Genomic DNA, 12487 nt, shown 5'->3' on the forward strand with positions numbered 1-12487 from the left:
ATTATTCTGGATAAACTTAACATGGTTAAATGAACGTGAATTCAATGCACATTACTTAAAACAATTTTACTTCCTAATTGAAATATAATAAATGGGACAACAGAGAGGAGAGTGTGTTTCATTACTTTAATTTGACTCCCATAGTTTTTCAGCACAAACATGAGTCAGTCAGCTAGCAAACATAGAACAACAAGGAGAATGGGCACATGTGGGGTGAAATCATAGTGGCAAAAATATTTGGAAAGGAAACCGTTATTTTTATTGTTACTGTCAGTCTGTTAGTATTCTGGTATTCATTGGCAAAGGCCATTTATACTCCACAATGCCGAGTAGTGTGCACAGGACCACTAAAGGACATCAGGGCCTAAGGCCACTCACAAGAAGTCTGTTTCTAATTGTTTGGTCAGAGACAAGGTAGTAGTCAACTTGTTCCTCTTTTAACAAAGGAACAGATGCCGGTCCTGCAGATGGGTGGAAGGCCTTCTACAACCCTCTCCAGCTCCTTAGAGTAACCGCTTGTCTCCTGGAGTCTGCTCCATGCTCTTAAGACTGCTGGGAGACACAGAAAACCTTCTGGCAGTGGCATATAGTTTTGTGGCATCCGGTGGAGTTGGACTGTTTGTGCAACCTCTGTAGGGTCGAGTTTTCACCTCACGCTAAAAGCAGTGAAACTGACCATAACCAAAGGAAAACTAGTAAAAAAGAATAGATGATGACAAAATAAATAAATAAATATCAGCATCCTCCACCAATAAAACCATTCCTACTTTTGTGGTTGTCTCATTGTTGGCCCTCTACTGCACCTAGGGTTAATTTCATCTAATTTCATTTATATTAAAGCTACAGAAACTGATTAACACATAAATATCTACATGAACTGATATTTGTCAGACACTAAATATGTATTCTGTTTATTTGCAAGGAATCTTTATCAAAGAAAACTATTTTTTAAAAAGTCTGTTGTACAACATAAAAATGCATACAGGAAACATAATTTACCACTATTTAAAGCATATGAACAAGTCAGGCTGTAAAACATTTGGCTTCTCTCAATGAAATTCTCTGAATGAAATATAAAAAAGTCTAACATGAGAGAAGGATATGACTCAGAGAGCATGCTGTGTCTTAGTTTCTGCGCCACACAGGTATTGAAGTTTGTCTGGGAGCTACACCATCACTGCAGGGGATGAAGTAAGAACTTGTCTTCAAGCACTCAGGAGTGAGTTTCAGACACACAAAGCAGAACTCTTTCTGACAGCGAGGACAGATGATGTTCTTGCAGCCTGTTTTGTCGTGCTCCACCCTCTGACCACAGGTGGGACAGGCCCGGATGGAGGGACAGGCATCAACCCCCTCAACCTGAGGGAGAGCGGTAGTCTTGCAGTTCTTGAGAAGTTCAAGGTCGTGATTGATGCATCCATCGTTGTCACAGCGGTCAGAGCGTGGAGCGCTGCCTTTCCATGGCTTCAAACACTGCCAGCAGAACTGGGACACTTTGTTCTTGTCTGCAGTGCAGATTGTGCACTGAACATTAAGGTTGGTCAGGTCCTCTCTCTCCACATAGGTTTTGCAACCAGGACACTGTTATGACAAACATTCAAGAATTTCATTGTTTTTGGATATAAACTTTCTTTATTTAGAGTCACATGACTGAAACTGATCAGATTGACATTATCCTCACATCAGTGCAGTAAACTTACCAAGTTAGTTTGTTTTTATCATGATGACTAAGAGCAGTGGGGAATTGCTGGCACTGCTTTGACCAAAGCTTAATGACTACATTTATACCACCTTTAACTAAAATACTTTTATCGATAATTTCTGAAACACTTATCATGTGAAAATGTTACCTTTTTTAAGCACAGTTTGAATACTGTGAGTGGGCCTAAGGGGTCAGGACCTGCTCACTTCAACATTGGGCCTATCCTGATTGCCTCAAATATTTTTTTTCAGGTTTTATTTTTACTTATCAAAATAAATGTTTAAATAAACAAAACACTAAAAATGTTTTTCTTTCTAACAAAAAAGTCATTTATCAAGTTGTCAGCCAAATTATGGCTGGAGAACGGGAGTGAGAGTTAAAAATTTCCGTCTATTTTTTTTTTCTTCATGACAGCGCAGGCGGTTTTGATTGAGATCATTTATTAAATTTACAGCTCAGTGTGTTGATCCTGCTGTTGATATAAATCAGGGAACAAAGAAAATTATCCCCAAAATAGCCTTTTGTTTTGTAGGAGCAATCATTCTCTACTAAACTCTTAACTAAATGAGGTTAACTTGGACACTTACAGTTTTAAATTCACAGTACTCTGTGGCAGCTAGGCGAGCGATGTTCTCTTCAAAGTACTCCATCTCTTCTGTTGTCAGTACTGCCAGCCTGCGCACCTCTTGGTAGGACCACGCTGCATCACACTTCTGTAGCGTACCATTCTTTAGAGCTGGGCACTTAAATTTGTACTGGCCCTGAAAAAGATGTTAAAGATGTAAAGACATCTAATTGATGTTTTTGATAGAAACAAGTTCTAAACACTGGCACAGCATCAAGATTAATTTAATGTTTCCATTTATGTGTTGACTACTTACACTTAACAATTATGATTTTGGTCACCATGGCTAAAAATGTCCATAAAATACAATACAATGTACAATTAAAAATGAATAAATGCATATATATATGTGTGTGTGTGTGTGTGTGTGTGTGTGTGTGTGTGTGTGTGTGTGTGTGTGTGTGTGTGTGTGTGTGTGTGTTTTAATGAGTTATTTGATTTCCCCATTTATGAACACCTTTCTCACTTTTTGTGTTGGTTACATGGTATAAACTGAGAGTTTTTTCTTAAATACCTTTTTATGTAACAGAAAATCCTTTTGTTCATGTGTTTATTCACCATAAAAAATCAATAGTAACATTGAATAATAACATAAATATCTAAGCCATTAAATGCAGTAATAGCAGGTCAGTGCATTTAGACATGTTCACCATGAACTACTGAGGTTCAAAGTGAGAAGAAGGATGTAAATCCTTTAAAGGAGACCTCCCAGTCTGTATGTGTGGTGTCTGTGGTGTAGGGTTAGTTTAGTGTCTTCACATTTGAGTGACAACTTTCTAAAAGATCCGATGATCTATCTTGTCAAATTGCCATTGTATTTGCCTATTTAATATTATAAATCCATCAGCAACATTTAAATATAAATTTTGGATGTCTGGATACAGACATAAACCAAAACCTTGCAGAAATGTAGACATTAATTTTCCCACGCAAGCTTAGACAAGAAAACTAAAAGTAAAACTATATGAAAACAATGACGTTATTTAGAACCTGGAAAGTACCTGATCCAACAGGCTGCGACACCACCCAGTGAGCGACTCCGGGGTGACGGCATGGCCGCAGGACATCTCTGCTCTGAGACCCTGGTCTCCTTCCACTGGAGCTGAGAGGAACAACAATATGCGCAGACAGTGAACTCAACATTGTGCTGCAGCTTGCCCGAGAACCTACTTTGCTCAAAGGCTCCGACCCCGGAAATTTAGCACACAAGTAAAATGTTTGTATAAAATACTACTTCATTTGGTTTAATTGAGATAACCAGTGAATTTATTATAATAATTCCAAATCAAATCACGCACAGTTATTAGAAAGAGCAGAATTAAGGGGCTTCAGTGATGATAACTAGTTGTATTTCTTACGTAGTGGATCCAGATCATCGGGCCTGTTGACGAATCTCAGCGTCGTGTCTCTGGGGTCGTATCTTTTCTCGTCGGTCATTTTAGCTCAGAAACTCTCCGTCCTCTCCGTGGATAAACAATCTGTGTCTGCAGTCAAATGAATTTGTTTTTAACTTTCAGTTTCCCCCAGCAGTTACCAGAAGTCACATGACAACGCTGGTCTGTCTTCTTGCATCTGTATTTCACTTTATTTACTCTTTAAATGTGTCCCTACTGCAACACACCTCAATAAAATTAGTGGGTCATTAGCAAGACTACATCCTGAGGTGGCAACTCCTAACCCAACTCAAATAAATTGAAATAAATGTAATAAAATATAAGTGTTTGGGAAATAATGTACTTCTAAAACTACTTTTATTGCACCATGTTCGTTCACTCATGAGCTGCTGTAACATTAATCGAATGGCTGAACTGAAGCATGCAGTCAAATTATAAGCTGTGTATTGTGCAAAAATGAAATTCGTAGGATATTTTTCGCGCTGCTTCGTTCAATTACTTCATATGCTGCCTTCATGATCTTATGTGAATTTCCAATACATCCCAACTGAAAAATATATTCCCAAACCTAATTTGCCGAAGGAGTGCATGTTAGGCTCTGGGTTAATCCACATGTGTTTGTGAAGGAGATATTAGGTGTTCTGCATTCACATTTTTAATAAGTTTCTGAAAAAAAATAGTAATTCGATAATTTCGAGATTTCAAACACGTAAGCAACATTGCAGACCCGAAGAGAAAGAGAAAGTAATCCGGGGCTTTTAAATTCATTGGATCTGTAGATCGCAGATTGTGTCGGGAATAAACTAAGTAGTTCGGAAGGAATGCCTTGAATTAAACGGAAGGTAGGATTCTATGTGTTGTTGTTTAGTGGTTGCTTAGCGTAACCGGTAAAATATGCGGCTTATTTCTTTTTAAGGAGCAGTTTATTCAGCGGTGCAGAAGTAAAGTGGTTGCAGGATGGCACAGAAAATGAACGGACAGTGCACCAATACATCTCTGGGTAAGATTTCAGAAAATATTTAAAGCTCTTTTGTTTGTTTGTTTTTTGTTTTCATCCTCAGGCGTATTGTTGGAGATGGATATTTATCCAGCGTACACGAATTTCGATGTTTCCTTTTTGCCTTTTTTCATTTAGCTTTCATCAACATCCTTATCATCATAAATGTTTAATAGATAGAAAATTGCTGAATTACAAATCTCTCTCGGGATCTGAGGTTATGTTCAGATTCTTTTTCTAGCCAATTTCCTGCACTATAGGTTGATTATTTAGTTTGGGCAGAGTAGCTGTTTTTGATAGGGGTGATATGGGCGGTTGCCCAGGGCGGCATCTTGGTGGGGGGCGGCTTCACGAGCATCGGCAAAAAAACAAAAACAAAACAGTTGCTCGTACTCATGCTGCCCCAACATCAGCCAGCGCATTTTGGGGATGGCATAGGCACCGATCGGTTTTCTATCGCCCATTTGCTGGGAGTAAGGGCGCCCTCGTTTGCGCCTGCTGCTTGCGGCACAGGGAGGAGAGGGTGGGCTGCGGGGGATTCTCTGTCTGGCTGGAGCAGCATCTAATAACCAACTCGCAAAATAAAATAAAAACAAACCAACAAACACGAAAACACCAGACATTATGATACAGACTTTTTTCGTTTTTTCGAAATTCTAAACGCGAAAAGTGAGCGCGAGAGCCCTCGGTGCGCCTGCTCGCTGCTGAAGTCAAAGTAAACTTTATTGTCATCTCCGCTACATACAGTCCAGTATATAGAGAGACGAGACGACGAGGCTCCAGTTACAGCAGTGCAAGTAAACAAACAATATTTATAAGAAGATTAAGAAAATAAATATACACTTTAGGACCAGGGGTAAAGGGATCAATAACAATTTAAAATTCATAATTTACAGTTTAGTCTGTTACTATTTTTACCATTTCTTCTTGGAGCAACTGTAATCCACGTTATTTCCTTAGGGATTAATATTTAAGTATTCTGATTCTGATTGTTTCAGGATGACCTGCCACATCTGCTTACCCGTATCTTTTGCTTGTTTCTTCTCCTCTTTTTTTCTGTTTTTTCTAAACTGAACACCTGATGACTTTGAACTTTTCTTGTTCATCTTCCATTGGTTTTAATTTTGCACTTCAGTATGAACATAAGTCCCCCAACTCAACCATCACCACAACATGACCTAATAGACCTACACCTTAGTTCACAGATTCGCTTTGTCGAGGGTGTATTTCTGGGATTTCGCACAACCCAGGATTGTGACTAGCCAGCATGAGTGGGTGGGAGGTATTATCCAACATTGTCCTTATCCTGGACAACATCCGGCTCTCAGACACCCTAACTGAGTCCAGCTCCATCCCCACAACATTACTGGTCTTGTGGATCCGTTTATTTTGTCTGTTAGTGTCTGTGACCCTCAACCTGCTACCCCAGCATGCCAGAGGGAATGTTCACCCATGGCACCAAACAGGCTAGGACCGCCCCTGTGGACAGACACTGGAGTCTAAAGAGAGTTTTGCTTGTTCCAAACTGTTGTAGTTTACCAGTTACTGAGGCCACTATACTCCTGGCAATGCTCCAAGCTTAGATGCCCCCGATCTTTGGTTCAATGTAATATAATTTGGAGGTTTACAGGTAGTCTTTGGACTTATTAGCTCTCTTTTTCCTCGCACTGTAAATTTTGGGACATTATATAAATTGGTATGTGCTTTTCCCAATCAGCCAACCAAATCAAATGACTGAATTTGACTGGAATTGGCAAATGAGATGTTTTAGAGTAATATCAACATTGAAAAAAATACCCAGTTAAACTCCTAATGTAGAAATTATAAAATAACTGTTTTTGGTTTATTTCTCTTTGGGTATTTTATGATCCAGGCTCATGTTTTAAATATATATCTTCTTTGTATGAATTCTCTCTTCCCATCAGCTAATACGTACCATGGGCTGATAAACCAAGGATCCACATGTTACTTGAACAGTGTGCTGCAGGTGCTGTTCATGACCAAAGACTTCAGAGAGGCTGTGAAAAAGTTTGTTGTCCAGCTTTAAGCATGATTCTGTATTTATCATATATGACGTTTACGGTGCATTTGTTAATCACTCATGTTTACTTCCTGTGTAGGTACTCTGGAGAAAATCCCCACTCTGAATTCCTTGATCATGATTTGAAAGTCTTATTTGATGACTTGCAGAACTATACAGCATACACATATAAAATAACAAACAAGCTGGGCATCGACAACGGTACAGAACAACAAAACCTTTTTAACACTGTAAACTCCTGAGCACTGTATAACTTTAAAATAATTTAAAATAATACATACATAATTTAAAATAATTATTAAAATATTATAAAAATGGAAAATTGTAGGGTAAAATTACAAAATGACTTCTTTTAAAAAATAATAATAATATGCATTTGTCACAGTGAATGAACAGCGTAATGCTGCAGAGTACTTTGAGAGGGTTTTAAGAATGACCAGTCCTGATGCATCAAAGGTAAGGTCTTCATCGATGCCAAAGGATATCTATATCTATACACTGAATCAAAATATCCCTTTTTAATTGTGGAGTCTTTGCCTTAGAGTATAAAATGCTTTGAACAACTTTTGTTGTGAACAAATGCTTTCTAATTATAACTGAAAGAAAATGAACAGATTTTTGTGCATCTGTATTTTCAGATCTTCCACGGTCAGTTAGTAAACAAGACCACCTGCTCTAAAAGTCATATACAGACTGACAGAGATGCACCATTTTGGTATCTTCAGCTTTCACTGGTGGATTCCTGCAGTGTGGTAAGGATCTGACAAGATGCAAACTTGTCAGCATGTTCTGTCTGTCAGGACATGACAGCTGTGAGAAATTGTTTTGACCTTACATGCTTTTGTCAATTACAGATATATAATATTTTCCGATTTTCAGTAAATAATAACTGTTTTACTTTCATTTTATCCACTTTCTATAAAAAGCACAACACTCATTTTTTTCACTGCGTAAATTGTGTTACACTTTATCACTTTGTTACTATTTTAGTATACATCATTTACACATCATTATTGCATAAATCAAACGATTTCTTTGTGGAGGAGTACTGACATGATAATTCCTGTAGCTACAGTGCTATAAAAATGAAATAGTTGTTGAACCATGTTAAGTACCATGGCCTAAGTACAGACTTCATTATAAAACCTAAAACCTATAATAACTTTTGGGGTGTCTAAATGATTGATTTAGGACTGCTTTATTTAATTTAAAAATACACAATTTATCTAGTTTTGCCTATATGTGTACTGGTTAGATTTTTTCTTTTCACTTTTCTCTTAAACAATACATCTTAACCTTTGAGTCTGACCTAATAAAGTTAATGTGTCATGTTAAAAACCTTCTTCTTCAAGAAAAATTCTTCACCTCATTTCACTGGTCAGCACATCTTTGTCAGAGCTGATTTTAAATAACATTTTTCAGGTGAAGGGCATTGAAGAGTTCTTTAAAACTTCAGATTTCTGCGGAGAAAATCAGATTTACTGTGAGCAGTGTGGTGACAAAGTTGATGCTACTATGGTGAGTTTAAAGAAAAGTTTTTGATTGTTTTATGATTCATTGAATACAATTACTCAAACATATTAACATGTATTGGGAACAGACAAGCTCCCTGAGGCAACTGTTGTTGTGATTTGGTGCTTTATGAATATAAAATATAATTGAATTGAATGTTTTTCATTCAGACAGCTGTAATAAAGGATCATCCAGATGTTTTGTGTCTGCTGCTGAAGAGGTTTGAGTTCAACTATAATTACATATCATACATCAACTCTTATGTGGATGTTCCTGAAACCCTGCAGATACCAGAGGTACATGTATAGTATATTTTAATATTTAATCAATATCATTTTCATTGTCTTTGCTCATTCTGATGGCTGTCATTTTTTCTTTGGGGATCAGAATCAGAAATATGAACTGTATGCAGTTGTGGATCATTTTGGGGATCTGAAAGGTGGAGATTACACCGCAACAATCAAGATCCAGGAGGAACACGGAAACAGATGGCATCATTTTCAAGATACCAGAGTCACAGAGGTAAGACTGATAACTTTTTCACTGTTGATACTAAAACATGCTCCTAAATCACTGTGTTGCACAATTACTTGTATGCCTTACAGTGGCAAGACAGATCCATCATGTTATGCTTGATTATTTTTTCCATCATCAGCTTGTCTATCAGCCATTCCAGCTGAATAACACTGAGAGGTATGTTTTTGTGCTTGTTTCCCTGACTGTATATATTTTTCCATTTATTTTTCCATTGTAGTTCAAATATTACTTGAAAGTTGGTATGAATACATACATACATACAATATGTATACAATGCAGGGAATAAGCACTGAAGGCATGTACAGCTATCTTTCTTTTGGTGCCTGAATCGTTTGTGAAAATTGTTTTATATTAAATAATTTTGTAAAGTAGCAAAACAAGAGCACTGCGATAGACAGGATGTACCCTGCCTCTTGTCTGTGGTAGATTGGATAGGCTCGAGACCCCCACAAGTCTGATAAGGATAAGCGAAAGAGAATGGAGAATTAATGGCAAAACAAGCGTTTTGTAAAAAGTAAAAGGTGGTATCAAATTATATTTAAAATATACTGAAATACCCATTATGCAGAATGTCCATTTTCTGTGTAGCTTTATCAATGATAATATTGAATTACAAAATTTATTTTAAAATTTGTAAAAATTCTGCAAATTATAAGTAATTGAGATTCTTAAATGACTGGTAGAGAGTAAATGGTGCAAAATTAGCATCCAAATATTGGAGTAGATGTAGAAATTAGCTGGTTTGCAAAACCCCGACAATGATAATTGAAACTCAATGCACTTCACAGGGAAAATGAAGACACATAAAACAAAGTGCAAAAATTGGGTTTACAAAAATGCTGTTATGTATAACACACAAGCCATACATTTAGATTTATTTGAAAATGAATTAAATGCTTTTTTTCCCATTAGATCCCAGAGTGCATATCTTCTTTTTTACAGAAAAAGTAAAGGTAAGGACAAACTGTTTTTAAAAAAAAATACTTAACTGGTTTTCGTAGTGAGTACATGAAATGTTTGCATACCTAATTTCTAATTCGTCTCCCAGATGCTGCTGCTGAAGTGGTCAAGGAGATGCGCAGCCTGGCCATGTCAAATATGCAGGTCATACATGAGGGAGCAGCCCAAATTCCACAGGTAAGATTTATCACTGTAGGCAACTCTGAAATCCTTTTACATACTGTAAAGACATTGCAGTTTGTGCATCTGTGTGATAGTTTATAATTTGTAAAATAATTTCTCACTCTTAGGACCTCAGTCAGTTTCAGCTTGGTATCATGATAGGATGCTACCTGTGCAAAAAGGCCATGAAATTTCTTTACTACTAAAGAGTCCACATTCAATTGTCCACTTAGTCATAGTGAAAAGAACTTTTAATGCTTTAGCATTCCAAGACATTTTGGACAATTTAATGCGCCCAACTTTATGTAAACAGCTTCGGGGCAGTCATGTCTCTCTGTTTCCTGTTTTATTGTAAAGGTCTTGTTTCCTTGTTCGATGTATCTAGTTGTGCTTCCCCTGTGGCGTCATGTTAATTTGTGTCAGCTGTGTCCCTTGTGTGTTCTCACTTCTCTTGTTATCTGTGTAATTAATTTGTGTTTTTTATGCCATTTGTATGTTTTGTCTTGTGTTCAGGACAATGGACTGAATTCCATCGCAAAAGGTCTGCCTTTAAGGTCCAGCAAGCAACGTTTTCCATCAAGTTCAACTGGCAACTCAGGAAGTCCAGAAAGCCCTCGAACTGTATTAATTCGTAGGATAAAGGTTGTTGAAGATCTTTTGGTTGTATTTAAGGACAAAAGCATTATGACTGTGACTTTAAAGATGGACTTTGTCAATGAAAGAGGTATCGATGATGCTGGTGTGTCAAGGGAGGTTTACACTGCATTTTGGGAGCAATTTGTGGAACAGTGTGAAGGTGAAACAGAGCGAGTTCCAAGGCTGAGGCCTGACTTTTGTGAGGCTGAATGGCAAGCGGTTGGTCAAATTTGGGTGAAAGGATTTCTAGACCATGGTGTCTTTCCAGTGAGGCTATCAAAGGCTTTCATTTTAGCCTGCATTCATGGAATTGACTCAGTGAGTATAGACATTCTGATGACATCGTTTCTCAACTATGTCGCTCCTGTTGAGAGATCAGCAGTTGAAAATGCTCTCCAGGGCACAATGGGTGAAAGTGATGACGAGGACCTGCTTGACCTTTTCACAAGGATGGGCTCCCACTCCCTACCCCCTAAGACCAACATACAACTTGCCATTGAAAGAATGGCTCATAAGGCCATTCTGCAAGAGCCAAAGTACATAGTTGATTGCTTCTCCACACCTATGGTATGTCTACAGCAGAAACTGTCAGACAAGGAAAGGGTTTTGTCTCTGTATGAGACAAAGAAGGCCACAGGCAAAAGAGTATTGCAACTGTTTGAAACAACAAACATGGTGCTGTCTCAAAGAGAACATACCATCTTTACTTATCTTCAGCATTATGTCAAAACTGCTGATGAAACTAAAGCTGAAAAAATCCTGCGTTTCTGCACTGGGTCTTCTGTCATTTGTGTTGACAAAATTCTTGTGTCCTTTAATGCTGAAACTGGGCTCAGAAGAAGGCCTGTTGGTCATACTTGTGACGCTACCCTTCATATACCGTGCACTTACTGTTCTTACCCTGAATTCCGCACAGAGTTTGACAACATTCTTTCCAGCAATTACTTTGAAATGTACGTAATTTAAACTCAATAGAAGTGCTTTAAAGAAAAATACTTAAACCTGTAATTGTTCCATTGTTATAAAGAGAAAAGTATGCTTCTACAGTGAGTATTTCTAAAACTGGCCAGCTTACACCAAAGAAATCTAGATCAATGAACAGTACAACAGGCATAAAGAAAAAGATGTACATATGATTTGGGGGTAAAAGGTCCATTAAATTATTAAAATAACTGAAGGGTAATGTTGATGATCATGTTTACAAATCTACAAGCTAATGTAGCCTGTGTGAAATGTGGCCTAAAAAGAATGTCTCGTAACAATAAGCCCAAGTTTGCTTGATTAGCTTTCAGAATTTTTATGTAACATATGTTTTATGATACTACACTTGATCTTGCCTCACAGCAAGAAGGTTCTGAGTTCGATTCCACCATCAGACCAGGGTCTTTCTGTGTGGAGTTTGCATGTTTTTGTTTACGTTGGTTCTCTCTCGGTCCTCCGGCTTCCTCCTACAGTTCAAAGACCTTCATACCTTTCTGATCTTTTAAATTGGTACACTCCAGCAAGATCACTGAGATCTGCGGATCAAATGCTTCTAACTGTCCCGAGGTCCAGATAAGAGCACAGAGGAGACCAGGCCTTTGCTGTGACTGCTCCTAAATTGTAGAACAAACTGTCCCTTTTCATCAGAACCTCCCCAACGTTAGACACTTTCAAAATCTGTCTGAAAACCGACTTTTATTCCTTGGCTATTAAATCAGAATGAGTTTTGTACTACTTTTATTTGTCTTATTCTTCTCATTTTATACTACTTTTTCTTCATTTTTATTATGTCTTCCTATGTTTTTATCTCTTTTAATTATCTTAAATGTACAGCACCTTGGTCAACAGCTGTTGTTTTAAATGTGCAATATAAATAAATTTTACTTTGACTTTGTCTGTAGTATGTAGTTTAAAAAATAAATGTTTGAATATATTTCAA

The 12487-nt window shown here is 37.5% G+C and overlaps 2 protein-coding genes across 2 annotated transcripts; one reads left to right on the plus strand and one right to left on the minus strand.

Annotated features, from left to right (window-relative positions):
- Positions 1–112: 112 nt before the first annotated feature.
- LOC146714775 (putative E3 ubiquitin-protein ligase RNF144A-A) lies at positions 113–3850 on the minus strand. Its single transcript, XM_085451115.1, has 4 exons — positions 3686–3850; positions 3329–3429; positions 2290–2463; positions 113–1581 (listed from the first exon to the last, which is right to left on the minus strand). Exons 1-4 carry the CDS (start codon positions 3762–3764, stop codon positions 1126–1128), a joined length of 810 nt encoding a protein of 269 aa, XP_085307241.1. The 5' UTR covers positions 3765–3850; the 3' UTR covers positions 113–1125.
- Positions 3851–4498: 648 nt separating this feature from the next.
- LOC146714776 (uncharacterized) lies at positions 4499–12487 on the plus strand. Its single transcript, XM_085451111.1, has 13 exons — positions 4499–4563; positions 4638–4721; positions 6644–6746; positions 6839–6960; positions 7145–7215; positions 7398–7511; positions 8182–8277; positions 8442–8567; positions 8659–8793; positions 8927–8964; positions 9721–9761; positions 9857–9945; positions 10444–12487. Exons 2-13 carry the CDS (start codon positions 4679–4681, stop codon positions 11530–11532), a joined length of 2067 nt encoding a protein of 688 aa, XP_085307237.1. The 5' UTR covers positions 4499–4563; positions 4638–4678; the 3' UTR covers positions 11533–12487.

Source organism: Copadichromis virginalis, linkage group LG3 (genome assembly GCF_057382275.1).
Source record: "Copadichromis virginalis isolate Kocher_CV1m ecotype Utaka linkage group LG3, C_Virginalis_male_GT1.1, whole genome shotgun sequence".
In the NCBI taxonomy this organism is placed as follows: domain Eukaryota; kingdom Metazoa; phylum Chordata; class Actinopteri; order Cichliformes; family Cichlidae; genus Copadichromis; species Copadichromis virginalis.

Bases quoted from the DNA above. Each gene is read 5' to 3' on its own strand.
- LOC146714775 (XM_085451115.1), bottom strand. From the start codon at position 3,764: ATGACCGACGAGAAAAGATACGACCCCAGAGACACGACGCTGAGATTC. The intron at 3,430-3,685 runs GTAAGAAATACA...TGTTCCTCTCAG, and splicing joins CGATGATCTGGATCCACTAC to CTCCAGTGGAAGGAGACCAG. The intron at 1,582-2,289 runs GTAAGTGTCCAA...TTGTCATAACAG, and splicing joins AGTACTGTGAATTTAAAACT to TGTCCTGGTTGCAAAACCTA.
- LOC146714776 (XM_085451111.1), top strand. From the start codon at position 4,679: ATGGCACAGAAAATGAACGGACAGTGCACCAATACATCTCTGG. The intron at 7,216-7,397 runs GTAAGGTCTTCA...CTGTATTTTCAG, and splicing joins CCAGTCCTGATGCATCAAAG to ATCTTCCACGGTCAGTTAGT. The intron at 8,965-9,720 runs GTATGTTTTTGT...TTTTCCCATTAG, and splicing joins CAGCTGAATAACACTGAGAG to ATCCCAGAGTGCATATCTTC.